The sequence below is a fragment of the Choloepus didactylus genome, chromosome 4 (assembly GCF_015220235.1).
Source record: "Choloepus didactylus isolate mChoDid1 chromosome 4, mChoDid1.pri, whole genome shotgun sequence".
Taxonomy (NCBI): Eukaryota; Metazoa; Chordata; class Mammalia; order Pilosa; family Megalonychidae; genus Choloepus; species Choloepus didactylus.
In genome coordinates, this window is record NC_051310.1 from 99,718,919 (window position 1) to 99,738,593 (window position 19,675).

Sequence of the window (19,675 nt, forward strand, 5' to 3'; positions counted from 1 at the left end):
CAGACCCCAGACCTGACTGCAACCAGGCAGCGCGTGCTGTGGGTTGTACACTGTGCCGAGGGCCCAACAGGAGGCCTGTCCTATCTCAGGCAGAGAGGCTGTGAATTTACCACCTGGCTTCCAATTCTAGCATTGCCACATACTCGCAGTGTGACGCTGGGCACGTTAATGACTTCACCTTTTCTGGCCTCGGATTCCTCATCTGTCCACTGGGAGGCTTGGGGTTACCTGAGTTAACACGTGACGTACTTAGAATCTCACACTGGCGCCTGGTCAGGGACGGGGAGGCGCTGTGTGGGTCTGGGTGCTCAGGACAAGCACGAGGCCGGCACAGATGAAGCGTTCAGAACTTGGCCATGGGGCTGACTGCCTGAAGCGGCACAAATGCCTGAGCAAAGCTGGTAAGAACCGCCAGACCCACCAACAATGTGACAAGTGCTGAGACACAGTCTACACAGAACTGTGCAGTTTGTGGGTTTCCACACTTGTTCTCAGGCTGAGGCACCAATTAACAACACAATTTTAAAAACCATGATAACTTGCCCCTAATCACTGAACAAAATAAAACTAAAAACTGTCCTGAGGCCTATGGATTTCCAGCACACACGGGGTCAGCAACACCAGTGTCTGGGGGTCACAACAGGGGGCCTGGCCCTCTCCCCTCTCTGGATTCTACTGGGCCCCAAAGACTTTGCTTCCCCACAGCAGGGGCTCATTCACATTCCATTGACCAAAGGCCCAAGAAGCTCACAACACTCAGGAGAGGCTCTGAAGACATGAAAATGTCACAAGGAACTTCTTCCCAGTCTACGACAGAAAACAAACCATTTTGTCTTGCTACTATTCAGACACTTTGGCTACTTTCATCCTAACGTATACATAACCAAGAAAACACAAGCCTTTAGCTTTTGTTCCTTTTACATTTGAAAACACCTATTCCTTAGATATGCTGAACTCCACACCAGAGGATTCTCCTGCAAGGAGATAAAAGGACAGAAAGGCCGGCTTTAAATGTCAAGTTCCCCAGAGTGTGTTCTGGAACATGTGACACCACAGAACAGCAAGCAGAGGCCTGAACAGGGCACTGCCCTGAAAGTGATTTATCAGGTCTGCCTGGGGCTCAGCTCCGGCCACCAGCCCTGGTCAGGCTGAGGACTGTGACCCAAGCACCCACACAGCCAGCCCCTCCTCTCCTACAGCTATTAGCCCACGGGCTCCACCGGAAACCTCAAATGTCTGCCCCTTCTTTGTGAAAGAAAACTAATACTGAAAGTACTAAATTAAATTGTGTTTCACTTACTCATTTGGTCGGTCAGTGCTGACCGAGGCCTTTTAGCCCGGCTGAGGGTACAACGGGAAGTCAGACCCTGCCTCTGCCCAGAGCCTGGATGGTCCAGGTAAGAGACGAGAAAGTGCCCTGTGGTCACCTAAGGTTAGGAGACGATGCTTAGCACTTCCACGGTTCCCAGAGTGTTGATACAAAGAGACCATGTAATCTCATTTCACCCAATATCCCCTGAACTCATCTGACTACAGAATTCCTTCTCTCCTTTTCTGTAAAGCCAATTAATGTACTGCAGAGCTGGCATTACTCAGAACCAGTAGTCCCAGGAGCTTATTAAAATACAGATGCTGGGGCCCTGCTCTAGAGATGGGTCTAGGGCATCTGCATTCTTAAAGACCACCCCCCCCTCCACCACCACCCCCCCCCACTCTGTCATTCTGCCGCAGCTGGTCTGGCCCTTGCTAATGCTTTGGGGAACCCCTCCTGCAGTGGACCTTCACTTTCTAAAGCAAACAGATGGGAAACTGTACCAACAGCCAGTCACAAGGTGGCGCTGCAGGACCATGCAAGCAAGCTAGGCGGGCCCTGGCCAGCTCGGTGGTGGGCACGAGAAGGCGACTGGAAGGCTCGGTGGGCTCTTGCCAGGCCTACCTCCCCTCGCATCTGAGCCACCCTGGCTGCACCAACAATCTAGCACAAAACTGGCAAGGGTGGAGCAGGATCAGTCTTTGGAACCAAGCTGCTCTCAACATTGCATTAGTTCTTGGCTTGAGATAATTCATTTAATGCCATTCTTAGTAATCCTGGCTCACTAAGAGATTAACAAGAATTCTCCAGGCTCATTTTAGGACTCAGAATCAATCTTTCGTGGGTAAATGTTTTTCCTGGTATCTTTTTTCAATTTGGCAAAAATCAGGTCACTGTTGTTGATATACTAATAAGCCTGAAAACATCTTAAAAACACACTCCCCAAGTAAAAGATCCCCCAGTGAGGACGTTGATGGTAAGACTCAGCCAGCACCTTCTGCTCCAATGTCCACGTTCCCGGCACCTGTGGCCTCCAGGGTGCAGTGATTCACTGTGGTCCTCACCTGGGGCCTTCACCCCAGCCCCAGATGCCCTCCGGCCACAACTGCCCCTACACCTCCTCCGGCTGACCTGTGGCCTGGGTGCTGCCAACTGCTTCTCACCACATCCATCAAGAGGGCACACTCCTGGGGAGCAGCTCCCAGGCCCCCTTTCCATCAGGTGAGCTTAAGTGTTTTTCAAGTATACTGTGACCCATTAGAGGATCAGGAAATCAATTTAATGAGTCATGATGAACATTTAAAATGATACAGAATGTAAAAGAAAATAGTGGAGTGCATATCACAGATTTTTGACAAGAACTGGAACACTTCAACAAATTTTTCTGCTTTACTTTCACACACTGTAGTATGTGTGTCCTAGATTGGGATAAATGTACTTCCTATTATGGCCTGTAGTCAAAAAAGTTTGAGAAACATTAATAAGCCCCAAATACTTCTTACGAAAAGGACTCATTTGGTTTTCACACATGCACACAAATTTGATGCAGAAATTCATCCCTGTGCAGGAGATGGCAGCCCACAGAGCCTTGACAATTCAAAGTGAGGTGCTGTCCTCATTTGCCAAACCAGCAGCGGGTCCACAGAAATCCCCGATAACAGTTCTAACCTCAGTAGGCAGGGCCAGAGCCACCTATCCCAAGCAACTAGTCCAGGGACCTATAGATACAAGGGAAGCCAACAACCGGCAATAACCGTGTGGCCAGGGAAGGAGGCAGGTGAAAAGGTTCCTTAATACTTCACTGCCCACGCCAGGAACCTGGGGTTCTTCAAGTTCAAATTCCTCCTCCTATATTCTCTTCATCGTGCTCCCTCTTCTCCACCTCTGGGAGCACTGGCTCCGAGCCACCATCATCTCTCCCCTGGGCCCCTCCAACAGCCACCACCTCATCTCCCAGCTGCTAGTCCTGCCCCAGTCTGATACATCCTTCTTTTCCGGAGCCCTGCAGTGACTTTCCAACACACTTAAGAGTATAAAATCCTCAAGAGAAGCTACAAAGGCCTTCCCAGGCTGGCCCGGCTGCACCCCCAGCCTCGATCCCAGCTGCTCTCCTCGCCCTCCAGCCACGTACGCGCCTGCCAGGCTGAACCACTTTTATCGTGTCCAAACCGCACTCTCACATCTCCGTCATGCTGCTCCTGAACACCCCCTGCCCGGTGGCCCTCTCCTCCCTGGACTCTCAGCCCTCAGTGCACCCAGCCTCTCCCCTGCACTCCCCAGTCTCCAGACTGAGCTTTCCTCTATCACAACACTGATCAAATGATGCTGTTAATGCCCCCCACCCCAAGTTCTTCAAGGACAGGGGCTATTCCTCACTGATTATCCCCAGTGTATGGCACAGAACCTGCCACGTAGTGGGTACTCAATAAATACTTAAGAGGACTAAAAACTCTGCTTTTGTTTGTTGTGATTTATGTTTATGAGATAAAGGACAAAACCATCTATATCAGTTCTTCCTTATCTTGGGAAGGCCACCTAGCGTGCACTCTCCTTCCCATTTCCTTTCCCCTCTCTCCCACACACAGCACACCCAGGATGGCTCTGAGTGGGACGACAGCAAGGACAGGCTTGTTCTCACGGGGACAGGAGTCAGGAGTCCTGCTCTCTTTGATGCCAGCCACCCAAGGCCTCACCTGGCATCAAGGACAGTGCGTGTGAAGTAACGGAGATACTTGAATATGGTCATCGAGTCTTGCAATTTCAGAATCTCTTCTTCCTTGTATTTAAAAAGTGCCAGGGCAAAACGGAAAATAACCTGCCGGAAGGACGGGAAATGTGTGAGCAGAGAAACACCACAACTCCAGACCCAAGCCTAGACTTCCGGGTTCCGGGTGTGAGTGCTGCTGCGCCGTCTCCTCGCGGGGGCAGGTCTACAAAACCCTCTCCTACAGAAAGTTAACTAGCTGGCAGTTTCCAACACTTTAGTTGAGACTAAAAAATTTCCTTATAAAGTTGACCTTTGTGGAATCCTTTCACATTCAGCTAACAATTTCACGCAATAAAGTAAAGGGAATTAGAAATCATTTTAAATAAAATCAAAAGTAGGGTTTTTTGATTCTGAAACTCCTAGAAAGTTTCCCTACCAGAGGCAGTTTCCATGTCAATTAGTGAACTAAGGTATGAATTACAGACTTTTGAATGTGGTAAAAGAGAACCAATTTTTTTTTTTTACTGATTTATTTTTGGGGTACTGAGTTTGATGCTAGAAGGAATGGACTCCTGGAGGAGTCCAAGCAGCTTTGAAACAAAGTGCTTTCCCCACATCTAAGGGCCTCGAGTGGCCAACACCAATCTGTACTTTTCCTTCTTTAGAAGGCATTATTTACACAGTTTCAGTTCATCTTTCTCTCAAAATTCTACTTATGGCTCAACAGGAAACTCTGTATAATAAGCCCTGGTTGAGAATTCCTTTTAATAACAACAGATTAGATTAAAAAGTAACTAACGTATTAAATTGGATAAAGCATGGGACAATACACACACTCAAACTTTTCTGGTGGGAGTATAAATTGGTAAGACACCTCTGCAAGGTAATTTGGCAGTACTTATCAAAACTACAGACACACCTACTCTTGACCCAGTACATCTACTTCTAAGACTACACTACTTCTTTCTATATTCATACACGTGTAGAAAGACATAATTATAAGGGCAGTCACTGCAGCACAGTTTCAAATGATGAGACTGGAAACAACCTAAGCGTCCAAATCAGGGGGACTATTATATTAATTTCTGGTTCATTTGTAAAAGGAAATACTATGCAAAGTTTAAAAAAAAGAGAAAGAAGAGCCAGATCAGTATATTCTGATATGTAACTATCTCCAAGATATAAAAATAAGATTGGATTAAATACCTTGAGAAGGATCTTTAATTAACTTAGAAGAGCAACCAGAATACTGGGGGTGGGGGTGGAGGGAGTTGATTAAAAATCTCCTTTTTACTTATACCCTTAGTTATATGATTTGAATTTATCATGTAAATGTATTACTTATTTGAAAACTGATTTTTAAAAAAATATACATCAGACTGGGGTGGGGTCATGGGCACCCAGGCTCTGAGGTTGGCTCCCGAGTTTGTTCCCTGATCTTCTGCTAATCAGCTCTCTGGGCCCCCGTCAACCTCATCCATGCAGTGGTGATGACACCACCGTCTGTTTTACGCGACTGCAAACCATCAAAGCTCCCAGTGCTTGGCGCAGGGATTGGTACCGACTAAATGTTTTTGATGAACGAGCAAATGATTGCTTCTTTCCAAGGTCTCAGACCACCCCTGGCAGCATGCTGTGCAGAAATCACTCTGGCACCAGTGACAACTCCCATAAGTTCTAGGGGAGCCGGACACTCTGCCAGCACTAATGCTGCCCACCAGGCATCAAGCATGTGCATCCAGGTCAGGTGGGCAAACCTACCTTTGGTCCTTCATAAAGAAAAGAGTCCCATATTTTAAAGAGGATGTCACTAACGACACTATCCACAAACACCACCAGAAACCAGTTGAACGTGATGAGGGTGTAGTCAACTTTGTACTGTTCGAAGTGGGCATGCAACCGAGGCAGCTTCTCACTCATGAGGTCTCTGAACACCCGCTGGTCCACCTGGAGAGGGAGCAAAGGAGAGAAGGGTATGGGGTTCATCACAAGGGGCGAGCAAATGAGGACAGGTGGTCAGTCTAGAACCCCACAAGCATAAGGCCCATTGTAATGCACATGGCACAGTTGTTCCAGACACCTGCTGTGGGGTGCACCAGAGACAGACTGCTCTGTGCCCCAGAAGCAACTGACCCAGCAGACTGCATGTGTACACCAAGGGCTAGCTGAATGTGGAGAAACAAATCAAGGACACCCTCTTTCTGCAGGGCATGGGGGTGTCTGTAGCCTAAAACCAGCTCCTATACTCAAAATGCCCTGTGAAAATAAGCAGCTGCAAAGAGAAGTTAGAACAGTTATGCTGATTCAAAGGGCCATAAACCTGAGTCCTGGGCAGATGCAAGTCTTGAGCAAAGAGAAAGCCTGGCATAACCACACTCGTCACCAAGCACTTACTGGGCTACATGGGGCAGTGAGGGTAGAAAGGACTCCAAAGTCAGCTCTACCTCTTACTGGCTGGGTGGCCTTAGGCAAATTATGTTCTTAACAGCTCTGGGCCTCATCTGGAAAACAGTTAATATCCTCCTTACAAGGAGGATTAAATGAGACTTAGGCAAACCAGCTATCAAAAGGTAGACAAGCAACAGGTGGTTACTACCACTCATGTCAGGCATGGTTCCAGTGCTGGGCCGAAGGTTGTCCAAAGAGTTAAAAGATGAGTGAGGAGCCTGTGGATGGGTCCCCTCCCAGCCTGGAGGAGGAAAGCACCCATGGCTGGAGGACACGGATCTGGGGAGGAGGGCTGGTTGGTGGGACAGCACAGCCTGGCCGAGGCCGGTCCTGGAGGGCCAGTGTGTCACACCAGGAGTCAAGGCATCATCCTGCAGGCTCAACCTTTTGTCTATGACCCATAAGAAAAAGTCCATTTTTAATCATCATCCCACCAACACATATCTGTGTGTGTGTGTGTGTGTAGAAAACAGAAACAAATGTGTTGCAAAACAATACTTAATCTTACACAGTAGAACATACTTTGATGCTTTCGATTCTAGTCTAATCAATTTCATTTGAAGAAATAAAAAACTAGTTTCAATCCACTAAACTGATTTCTCTACCCACAGTCTGAATTCACTACAGGCAATGACAAGCATTAAAAGGCTTTAAGCAGGGGAGTGATGGAGTTGAACTTGTACCTTGGGTCCACCTCTCCAGCTGCACCAGGGAGGATGCACCAAGCAGGGCTGGAGACAAGGAGCCCGGCTGGAGGCCCTGCCGGCCCAGGGCAGAGGTGGTGAGGGGCTGAACCAAGTGGGGTGATGGGGACGGAGAAGAGTACATGGATTCAAGAACTATTTTGGAGATAAACCTGTAGAACTTAACTTGCTGTTAGAGGTAGTGAAAAGAGGGTGCTCAGAATACCCAGGCTTCTGACCTGGGGCACAGGAGAGCGATGCTGAAGCTCCTCAGGAGCGGTGGGACCAGCTGAGCGTGGGAGCCAGCTCCCCAAAGAAGGCAGGCACTGGGGATGAACTGCCAGTTCTATAAGAACTGTGGAAAGATGTTAACCTCATTAGTATTCTAGGAAATGTCTGTGCTAAGAATGGTACAGAGGAAGTTCTCTTATAACTGCTAATGAGAGTATAAATTAGTGCGACCATTTTGGAGAGCAATTTGGCAGTATCTAAATACCCTACTGCAAGTCTGCCCTTAGATATTTTCTGGGAAAATATCCCAGTAACACTTGCAAATGTGTCAAAGGAGACAAGGGCAAGGATGTCTGCTGAACCCTGTTTATGGTAACTAAAGACTGGAGAGAACCGAGTGTCCCTCAGTGAGCATAAGTACGGGGTGGTATATTCATACAATGGGATACTATGGAACAGTTAGAATGAATGAACTACAGGCCTGTATCAATACGGATAATTCTCAGAAATACAATGAAGGAAAAGTAAGTTGCTCAATGACACTTCAAACAAATGTTACCATTTAGATAAAGGTTGCATCATTCAAAACAAAGCTACAAATCACAAATGGAACCAATATATAACATGGACATATAAAAAACAAGTATGGGAACAATAAACACATGGTGAGGACTGGGGCACCTCTGTGGGGGAAGAGAGGAAAGGGATCGGGGAGGGGGTACAGGGGGGACTTCAACTGTACCTCAACTTACTATTTTGTAAACAAGAGAAAAAATTTAAAGAAAATACGGCAAATACCAAGATCTGGTAAACTTGAGTGGTGGGAACGTGGGTGTTGTAGTATTTTATATACTTTTCAAGTATTTCATAATTTTTGAAAAGGAAATGAATTGATCAAAGCTACAAATTGGTCAAATCAGAGTATTTCATGTGTTTATAACTTTTGTGCACTGGAATTTCTTATGTACTGATAAGCATTTTTATCCTTTTTCAGATTTTTGTTAGAGAATTTTGTGCATAGGCTAATAACTTTTGTGACTTTATAACATCCTAGGCATTGGCCCTACCTATGTTTTTAGCAATCTTCTATACTATCATTCTTCTTTCCTTATTTTTTAAATTAATTTCAGCCAACAATGCTTGCCCTAACTTTATAAGCAATATAAACCAACCCAAGCAGTATCTAATTGCGTATCAGGTGACCTGGGATAAAAGGTGTGATATTCTTGGGATTACTGGAACACTAAAATAACTAGGAAAAAATCAAGACAAACGTTAAAATGAAATTTTAAAATGTTCTTTTTCAGGATAATCAAAAAGTTTTTAAAGTCAAATCTTTCTCCTTGTTGGAAGTTTTGTTTTTCTTTATAAAGAAACTTTCAAAAAAAAAAAAAAAAGCATGGTTAAATAGCTTCAAGTAGGTGTTACTGGCTGAAGTTAATTTAAAACACTAAAAGGCAAAATAATTTTTTAAAACCTAAAAGCCTTTGTTTTTTAGAAAAACAATTCTTAAAAAAGTTGTAAAATCACCTTAGGGTGAGTAAAAGGACCACAAAATACAGGAATTCATGATGGGGAACATGCACTTTTGAAAAACTTGTTTTCTGAACAGAATAAGAGACAAATTTTAAAGGTTTAAGTTGGCTGAAAATGAATTATATTTAATTTTTCTTAAGGACTTTTGAAAAACAAGAGGTTATAAAACCATCTCATTGGTTGCAAAAAGTATCAACCCTCATCCTCTCCCCTCCATAAAATTCCGACAACTGGACAAAATATAATGGCACTTTAAAAGCTGTTCAGACACACCCCAGTGCCCATGAGGTCCCTCTAAGTGACAAACCGTCCCCAATGTCCTCTTCAGTCAGCTCTCCTCGAAGCCCCGCTGCCCCCCAGCCCACACCCTCCTCTCTTCCCACTGAATTTTTCCCACAGGGCACAGAGTCAGCATCACTCACTAGCAACGGAACTTCTTTTCTGCCTGCATTCTTCCATTCCTCAGCACTCAAATGACAACTATACATTTGCACATACTTTATGCCTGGCCCTGGCTGGGGCTGGGGATGTGGATGACAGGGACCAGGTAGCTGCCATTAAAGAGCTGACCACAGGAAAGGGAGACAGATGGCTGACCAAAGAGGATGTGATTCGTTCTCCCTGGAGGGTCAGGGCTGAAGATATTCTAAACGAAAGGCATGCAAGCCTTCCTTGAGATGGGAGATGGTTGTATGTGCACATCTCTTCTTTCAATCAGGAAGAAGACTGTGCCTCATGGCCAAGGCTGTGTGGGGGCTTGGCAGAGGGCTGGGCGTGGAGCAGGCTGCCAGGGAACGCTTGCTCAGGCCACTGTTTCAGCCCCGCTCCTCCCAATGAGCTCTGGAAGACAAGAAATGACTGTGTCATTCATCTCGGTGTCCTCACTGTCTAGCAAAGCCTTGGCAGACAACGTGCACTCAAATGGAATGAATGGAAAGTTGGTAAGCATCTGGACTGCAGTAGCAGGGTGTGAGGGTCTTGGGGCCTGGTTCTAGCAGGAAGCAGTCTGACACGGTTTTGCAAGACAGCACTGGTGGTTGGCTGCACACACAAAGCTCTCCTTATTTTAGGATTAGTTTTATAAAATGTGCATCAATAGGAGAGTGAATAAATAAATTATATGCACCCACCAAACATGATAGTTAAAAAGTATATACTGACATAAGATGTTCATGCTATAATGTGAACCAGCCAGGATACACCATGCTATCAATTCGGATAAATACATGTACCCCCCTCACCCAGCCCCCCAAAAAAGGGGGGCATAAAGGATACATATAAAAATGTTAACTCTGGTTTTCTAGTTAGTAGGATAACAGGTGATTTTCATTTTCTTCTATCTTTCTATATTGCCCAAATTCTCTTTAGTGAGCATCTATTACTTTTATAACTAGAATACCACAATGGAATTTAAAAAGGTCAATGCTTCATTTTTTCTTACTCTGAAATACTGAGTCACTTGAGATTTTTAATTTGGGTCTTCAAAGCTATCAGCCTTCCCCACCTGGGGAATTAGGATACTCTCACAAGCATTGAAGACTACTAATTCAATAGGCCAAGCCCTTGATCTTGGGGCTTGCCCTTATGAAGTTTGTTACTGCAAAGGAGGGGCAGCTAAGCCTACTTATAATTGTGCCTAAGAGTCACCCCCAAAGAACCTCTTTTGTTGCTCAGATGTGGCCTCTCTCTCTATGTCAACTCGGCAGGTAAACTCACTGCCCATCCCCCCCACGTAGAATATGACTCCCAGGGGTGTAAATCCCCCTGGCAATGTGGGACAAGACTCCTGGAGATGAGCCTGGACTGGGCATCATAGGATTGAAAAAGCCTTCTTGACCAAAAGGGGGAAGAGTAATGAAAAAAGTAAAGTTTCAGTAGCTGAGAGATTTCAAATAGTGCCGAGAGGTCATTCTGGAGGCTTTTCTTTAGTATTATATAGATACCCATTTGTAGCTTTTAGTGCATTAGAATAGTTAAAAGGAAATACGTGAAACTGTTGAACTGTAATTCAGTAGCCTTGATTCTTGAAGATGATTGTATAACTATATAGCTTTTATAACGTGACTGTGTAATTGTGAAAACCTTGCGACTGAACACTTCCTTTATCTAGCGTATGGACAGATGAGTAAGAAAACAAAGTAAAAAAATAAATAATGGGGGGGTAAGGGGGGTGGGATGTTTGGGGTGTTCTTTTTTATTTTTATCCTTATTTTTATTTTTTGGAGTAATGAAAATGTTCAAAAACTGATTGTGGTGATGAATGCACAACTATATGATGATTCCATGAACCACTGATTGTACACTTGGATGATTATCTGGGTTATGAATATATCTCAATAACATTTCATTAAAAAAAGCTATTAGCTTTCAGGAACCTACTAATACATAATCCTTTACAGATTGTTCAAGTCCCACACAAATGTCACTGCTTCCTCTTCCTATTTGTTCATTCCCTAGTTTATTCACTATTGTGACAGAAAAAAGATACGTAGATTAACTAGTGAAGTGAAGTGTTCACAGGGAAACTGGATGAGCTTCTCCTGAAATCAGCTGATATCTGCAAAGCTGGGGCAGGAGACCCTGGGGTGGGGGCTGTGGGAAAGCGCACTCCCCACGGAGGCTGGAGTTCAGCACCCACGCACCATCCTCCCGTGATGTTCCTGGAGGCAGCAGGCGAAGTGCAGCAAGCTTGGGCCAGAACTGGAGAGGTGGGTGAGTGAAGGCAGGAAGAAAGGAGAGGAGGAAGAAAGGAGAGGAGTTGGGATGGGGGGTGGGTAGAAGTGGAGGGACAGACACGAAACCACCAGGCAGGTAGCAGTGATACAAACCGGTAAGTACACAGAGCCCACGGGAAAGGAATGAGGAGGAATCCAGAATGACTCAACTTTCTGGCCTAGAGAACTGGAGTGGTGGGTAGAGTGGCTGGTAAAAGGAGGCAATAACAAGGCCCCCATCCAAAGGTAGAAATGTAAATGCAAAGTCCCAGGAAAACAGAAACCATTCTAAATATATGTAACAGAGAATCTTCTCTGGGTAACTGATAACACTGGCGAAAGAAAAGCTGAGAAGCCTTCAGCTGCTGATGACAGCAGGGAGCCCCTGTCACCCACAGGCTGGAGGAACAAAGGCAGGAGGCGAGGACCCACCAGACAGGAGTGGGGGCCACGCAGGAGACAAAGCCACTGGCAGAGGCAGTGCCCGTGAGAGTGAGGGGAGAAATACCTTCACCTCCCTCCTGCAGCCTCCAGCCTCCTGCCAGTGCCGCCCACTGGCCGACGCAGGAACCTGGGAAGAGCCTGTGGCTCAGCCCTTGTGATCCTGAGCAGAGCAGGGGACGGGCTAAGAGTGGATCTGGAGCAAGCAGGCCAAGCACTGGAACAAACTTGGAAAGGCACAGACACAGGAACAGCTGGTGTCTAAGAGACAGAAAAGCTCCTGGGTGAGATGTGACTGAAGGTGAGACACACAAGGTGGCGTGGCCAGCCAGGAAGCAGAGAAAGGGGCCTTATAGATGCCTACTGGGCAGCAGCCCCTAGCCAGCCCTTGTGACCCAGAGCCAGGGGTCTAGTCCAGGGCCAGTACCATGCCAAGCAAAGAGACAAAATCTCTGGGCTTTCCCAGCCCAAGATATTCTTGCCTGTCTCCTGGCTTCAGACTCCAGGAGAACATGAAATGCTGCAGGGAGGGGACTGACGGCCCCAGCTGCTGCCCCTCTGGATCCAGCACCACATGGATTCATTCACTGAGGCCATGCATCCCCAGGGGCTGCTCCCAGCCAATGAGTGAGCATGGCAGGGGGACTATGGCAGGCCCATTCCTGTAAGACATGCGAGCTGGCCTCAGGATCCCCACTGGCTGGCCAGTACTTTCTTAGAGCTGTATGGAAGTCTGAGTTTTTCCTACCCAATTCTCCTCCTTTCCCCTGGTCTGTGGCTCCTGCCCCTTGATCCTTCACAGCTGTTTCCCCTCATAACTCTCTTGCACCTCTAACCCCTTTTTAGCATCTGGTTCTTGGAGAACCTGAGCTAGCACCCCAGGCAGGACTGTCCCCAGCGGGGGAGAGTGCCAGGCAGTGAACGTAAACGTCGGGTCTGCAGGACTGCTCGCCATGCCTTGTTACCCACCTCCTTCAGGGATCAGTCGCTGAAGTCACACACATGAAGCTTCCCCCACAAAAGCTTAACTCAGGTCACATTTGACCAGTTGGTGACTGAAGCACAATATTTATAGAAGTACCTGGGATCCTAAAAGAGTCTTTGTGTAATAGTCTCGAGGCATGAAAACTTCCACTATGGTAACTAGACACCAGAAAGCATCTTCTTGTTCCAGGTACAGGAGGGCCACTGCCACCAATCTACAAGCAAACGGAGAACAAGGTGAGCGCCGACCCCTGCGCCCGGACACGGACGGCTGCTGCCCCAGTCTGCAGAGGCACCTGCACCAGGCCACTTTCTCTCTCATGGCTGAAACTAACTGTAGTTCTCCAATGAGAACAGTTAAGTGTTCCTTGGCAAGGGAGGCATTTTCTAATGTTTGAGAAGCAAAGCTACATTTCCCCCTTTTCATCTGGTCTTTGTTCACAGAAGATCAGACTTTCCCAAGGATCAACCAGTCTCATTTTTAAAAAACTAAGCTCTGTTTTCATCATAAAATTTTTGCTAATGAAGCTAATTCTTTTAGTTTATTGTTCAAGAAGTTCCAACTATTTTATGCAAAAGAAATCCAGAAGCAAATGTGAATGTAACTGACAAAGAACACGTGACGCTTAAAAACAACTTTCCTGGTACCATTCTGCTTCTGCAATATCTTGCTGGAGAAATGAGATGGGGCATCAGATGAGGAACAAAGACTGAAAGGTCTTCTACAAGAAACGCACCACAGCAGGCACGTGAGCTAGGAAAGGAGGCTGTCCTGTTGCGGGGTGCCTGTGTAAATGTGGGTCCAGGTAGTCACAAGATGTCACTAATCAAGAGGCTACTTAACCAGTAACCCCACATGTCCCAAGGATGGCCCTGAGGGGACTTCAGGGCATCAGGGCAGAAGGACAGAAAGAAAGAGGTGAGAGAAAAGCCTCTTACTACACAACTGAAATCCAAGAACCTCTGCCCATGACATTAAGCTTATGTGCTTCCCTCATAGAAAAATCCCCGAAAGCCCATTCTCAGAACTTTTTTTTTGAACTTCCTTAGATAAAATTACCATGAATTCATCTCAAATTTAAAGGAAAAAAAAAAAAGATCTGAGGTTCTGAGAAAGCTGAGAAGGAGTTGCCTCAAGTAAGCGTGAACAGAATGGAGAGTGGAAAGGTGACAACTGGCAGAGATGGAGAAGAAAAGCAGGAAAGGCAAGCATAGAAACCAAATACCACAGCAGCTGAGGATGCCAGGAAAAAGGATTAAGAAACTAGCAAGGCAGCTACGCCTTTGACAGCACTTTAAATTATTACCTGTGTTAAAAATGATGGGCCTGACTCTCTAACTAAGCCACCTTAGCAGGCGATCTCACTGTCCTCCCCCCTACGTGGGACCTGACCCCCAGGAGTGTAAATCTCCCTGGCAATGCGGGATATGACTGCTGGGGATGAGTCTGGACCCCGCATGGTGGGAATGAGAACATCTTGACCAAAAGGGGGATGCTAAATGAAACAAAATAAAGTTTCAGTGGCTGAGAGATTCCAAATGGGAGTCGAGAGGTCACTCTGGTGGACGTTCTTACATACTACGTAGATAACACTTTTTAGATTTTAATATATTGGAGTAGCTAGAAGTAAATACCTGAAACTACCAAACTCCAACCCAGTAGCCTTGACTCTTGAAGATGATTGTATGACAATGTAGTTTACAAGGGGTGGCAGTGTGATTGTGAAAACCCTGTGGATCACACTTCCTTTATCCAGTGTATGGATGGATAAGCAGAAAAATGGGGACAAAACCTAAACGAAAAATAGGGTGGGATGGGGGGGGTGATTTGAGTGTTCTTTTTTTATTTTTATTTTTTATTCTGATTCTGATTCTTTCTGGTGTAAGGAAAATGTTCAAAAATAGATTGGGGTGATGAATGCACAACTATAAGATGGTACTGTGAACAGCTGATCACACACCATGGATGATTATATGGTATGTGACTATATCTCAATAAAACTGAATTTAAAAATACTTAAAAAAAAAATGATGGGCCTGAATCATCTAGAAAAGGCTAAAGTTCTACTAAAGTGCTGGGTACTCAGAAAGCATGGACATGGACAAATTATTTTAAGGAAAAATTCCATTAGGATGATTAAAACTTAGAGGCTTTAATACTGATGAGGGTAGAGGTGCAGAGAGTTTCAATTATCTGGAAAATTTATGTGTGGAACTGATTCCATGACAATACAAGATAAACAGAGCACACAGATTTTCTAAAAGTGTCCATACCAGGATCCCTTAGGTTTGAGATATTTTCAGCTTCCAGGAATTTTTAGACTGAGTATACAATGCGAATTGTTATTTCAGAAAAGCAGGTCTGCTTTGTTAAGCCGGATCCTATTTACAGGTTTTTGGGCTTTTGTTTTGTTTTGTTATGTTAACAGAGACTTAGAATCTAGGAGCAGCTGAAGTCCCTTTCACTTTCCAAGGGGCACAGAGAGAAGCCGCCCTCCCCTCTCCACTACAGAGGCGATGATTTCCTGTAAACCATTTCGTTTCATGCCCTAACCAAATAGTGTTACAGATTAAAAACCTTCTTCCTGCAATACTGTAGTTTCAGATGCAAATAGACAGCCTTTATCTGGAGGTCAGTGTCTGCTGCAGATCAGGATTAAAAAAGGCCTATGGTCCTCTCTCTCTAAGCCACCTCAGCAGGTGAACTCACTGCCCTCCCCCCTACATGGGACCTGGCTCCTAGGGGTGTAACTCTCCCTGGCAATGAGGATATGACTCCCGGGGATGAATCTGGACCTGGCATCATGGGATTGAGAACATCTTCTTGACCAAAAGGGGGATGCGAAATGAAACGAAATAAAGCTTCAGTGGCTGAGAGATTTCAAATGGAGTTGAGAGGTCACTCTGGTGGACATTCTTATGCACTATACAGATAACACTTTTTATGTTTTAATGTATTGGAACAGCTAGACGTAAATACCTGAAACTACCAAACTCCAACCCAGTAGCCTTGACTCTTGAATACGATTGTATAACAATGTAGATTACAAGGGGTGGCAGTGTGATTGTGAAAACCTTGTGGATCACACTCCCTTTATCCAGTCTATGGATGGATGAGTAGAAAAATGGGGACAAAAACTAAACGAAAAATATGATGGGATGAGGGATGATTTGGGTGTTCTTTTTTTACTTTTATTTTTTATTCTGATTCTGGGGTAAAAAAAATGTTCAAAAATAGACTGGTGATGAATGCACAACTATATGATGGTACTGTGAACAGTTGATTGTACACCATGGATGATTATATGGTATGTGAATATATCTCAATAAAAGTGAATTAAAAAAAAAAAAAGGAATGAAGTCCTGATGCATGAACAACATGGATAAATCTTGAAGAAATCATTTTGAGTGAAATAAGCCAGACACAAAGGGACAAATATTGTATGATCTCACTGATTTGAAACAATTAGAATCAGCAAACTCATAGAGTCAGAATCTAGAATATTGGTTGGTTACCAGGGTACAGGGAGAGAATAGGGAATGGGAAGTTAAGGTTTAAAATATACAGGGTTCCTATTTGGACTGACGAAGATTTTTAGGTGATGGTTAGTGGTGAGGGTGGCACAACATTGTGAACACAATTAACAGCACTGAAATTTATTATCAGAATATGATTAGTAGGGGGGATGTTAGATTGCATATATGGCAACAGAATAAATTTTTTTAAAAAATATCCATAGGACTACACAACAAAAACAGGGAACCCTAAGTTAAACCATGGACTTTAATTAATGGTATAATTATAAAAATGTGCTATCATCAATTTTAACAAATGGTCCACACCAATGCAAGGTTTTGGTGGTGGGGTTGTGTATTGGAATCCCATATTTTATTCATGAGAGTTCTGTAAACCCACAACTTGTCTAAAAAAAAAAAAAAAAAAAGATTGGGGTAATGAATGCACAACTATATGATGGTACTGTGAACAGTTGATTGTACACTATGGATGATTTCATGGTATGTGAATATATCTCAATAAAACTGAATTTAAAAAAAGGGGGGGCGCTATGAGCAGCTAGAATGAATGCCAGCATTCAAAACCTTGCGCTCATGCACTTAATTTACAGGAGAATTCCTTAAGTACACACACAGGGCTTCTTCATTCTTATTATATGCATATTTCTAACAAGTTTGGTTACTTAATTTCACTGCACAGAGAGGAAGAGAAAGGACAGCAGTTAAGTAGAAGCAGTAGAAAGTGAATCAGCCAGGGAAGGAACAGGTAAGTTGTAAAAGCCGTCACAAGCACTCAGCAAGCCCAGTGCTGGGGAGTAATTCACAGAGAGCAGACCTCAGTACCTCCTGAGGTCTTGTCCCATCTCCGCACAGCTTGAAATGTGGAGACTGAAGCATTAAGAAAAAGTAAGAGGCTTTTCAGCGTCCTCTGCTTAGGGAAGCAGGGAGGTATGCAAGATCTTTAGAAAGATTCTAACCCAAAAGAAAACAAGTTTGGATCCTTCAAGGGTTAGGTTTCAACCAGCTGACAAACCATTTGGGAAACTCCTTGGTGCACAATGATGTCATAAAAACAAGGAGTGAGCACCAGTTTTCATTTACGCATTATAAACCAATGAAATCAAACTTCTGATCAAAACCTGAGGTGATAAGAACAAGCAGAAAAAATGAGGAACTAAGTTGTTTAAAATGACTTTGATTTTGGAGTTCCTTCTGAAAGCAGGTTTGTTTCTCTCAATTACTCTAGAATTGGAAATACTGCATAGGTGAAACCAGTTTGTTGCAGCTAGTTCTTTTTCTTAAATACTGGCTTTTCTTGGCCTCCCTGGGAGGGGAGGGAGCTGCCAGACAGTGCCTGGCACCTAGAAGCTACCCTGATGACAAAGGGGAGCAGCCTGTGGGCTGAGCACCCACCTGTTTAGTCCTTGGCAGTAGCCGATATCTGGATTCCGCCAGGAAAAGGCAAGCAGGACGTTGCGTAACTTCTGTATGCCTTCCGAAGTGGGGCAGGAGTAATGTTTGTTGTTAGGCAAAGTCCGCAGCAGGTCTAACTCGATCTGCTTGGAGGCCGGGTTTTGTTTCTCAAGCGCCTTCTGAAGCAAGGTTTGGAAGTAACCAGGCTCAGTGCTGTCCTTGAACTTTCTCGTATGAAGGTCTACACACCACTTCCACACCTTGGAACGGTGCTCATGTGGAATTCCTGCACGGATCAGGTTTTTTAATTCTGGAGAACACATCATCTCTCTGTTCATTGTGCTTGCAAAATAGTTTTCCCATTTGACCCCAGTGGAAACTTCTTGGTTTTCTGTGAGGTAGAGAGTCTTCAGGTCCAATGCTCGAACTTTGGCCACCAACTTCTCTTCCTCGTCATCCTCAGGTACAGTCCTAAATCCATAAATATCATATTCACTGTTGATAAAAACAAAAGGAAATATTAAAATAATGTAGTCTTGGCAGGAAGACCAATGAAACAGAACAAAGAACTCAGAAACCACCCCATGTATATGAGGCACTTTGATATGTGACAAAGCCTTTGAAATCATTGAAGAAATAATGAACCTCTAGATGAACATAGCTGGGACAATCCATATGGGAAAAAAATTCAGATTCCTTCTTGATATCATATAGAAAAATCAATTCCAGGTAGATGAAAGCCCTAAATGTGGAAAGCATAAAAGAAGATACAGGCAAGCCTACAAAACAAGACCCAAAACAAGATGGGTAATTCGGCTACATCGATATGTGTATGTGTATGTATTTACATATCAAACACGCATGTGCATATAACTTCTCTAATTCAAAAGATATTTAAAAAGACTTGTTTGGTCAAACAGGATGGTGGTGTAACACGCACCAGGTTCTGTCCCCCAGAGAATCTTGAAACAACTAGCAAAAACTGACAGAGCCATCTTCCTCAAAATTACAAGAAACAGCTCAAGGGTTGTGGTATCTGGGTGAGTGCCGAATCAAGAAAATGCAACCTAAAACCAGCAAGAGAAAGCTCCCAGAGCCCTTGCTGTCCCCTCCCTGACTCTCTCCCTGCTGCAGACTGGAGACAGCCTGTGCTCCCACTGTGGGTCCCTGGCCCCTTAGACATAAGACAGCAGATTAATCTGTTCCAGATTAACCCCTATGTGCATACTAGGGTACCTGTATGTGGGTGCCAGTCTTTCAGGAGGCAGCTTGAAGGAGTGGCCCAAGACACTGGTCTCTAGTTTGCCCTCCCAGAATTTGACCTGCAGGCAGAAGCAGCTTGCAAACAGCTAGAGCAGTTAAGAAACAATTAAATCAAGGCAGCCTGAGGCAAAGGATTACCAGCTTTAAGACATGCAATACAGTACCAGCCACAGGAGGGTGGGAAATGGGGTGGGAGAGAGTCTATTTCATAGGGAGTAGAGGTGACGTTCAGATTTCTGTAAATGGGGGAATTCTTAAGGCCACGAATGAGAGCAAGCCTAGGACATGACACAGGCTCAGAAAAGACAGAGAGGACCCTGCACTCTATTTTTGCCTCAGGCTCATTTTCTGGATAAGAAGGCTAAACTCTGAAGGAGAACACCAGCCAATGCAGAGACAATTTGCAAAGACTGTGAAAGGTGTTTTC

The 19,675-nt window shown here is 44.8% G+C and overlaps 1 protein-coding gene across 2 annotated transcripts in view; it reads right to left on the reverse strand.

The window, feature by feature from the left end:
• Positions 1-19,675, reverse strand: part of TBC1D2B (TBC1 domain family member 2B) — an 87,518-nt gene that overhangs the window by 3,506 nt on the left and 64,337 nt on the right. For both annotated transcript variants that reach the window (XM_037833270.1, XM_037833269.1), the window contains exons 9-12: positions 17,986-18,480; positions 13,154-13,271; positions 5,781-5,966; positions 4,006-4,127 (exon numbers count right to left, since the gene is read on the reverse strand). In XM_037833270.1, the coding sequence (XP_037689198.1) occupies positions 4,006-4,127; positions 5,781-5,966; positions 13,154-13,271; positions 17,986-18,480 (921 nt within the window). The remainder of the gene's footprint in view (positions 1-4,005; positions 4,128-5,780; positions 5,967-13,153; positions 13,272-17,985; positions 18,481-19,675) is intronic.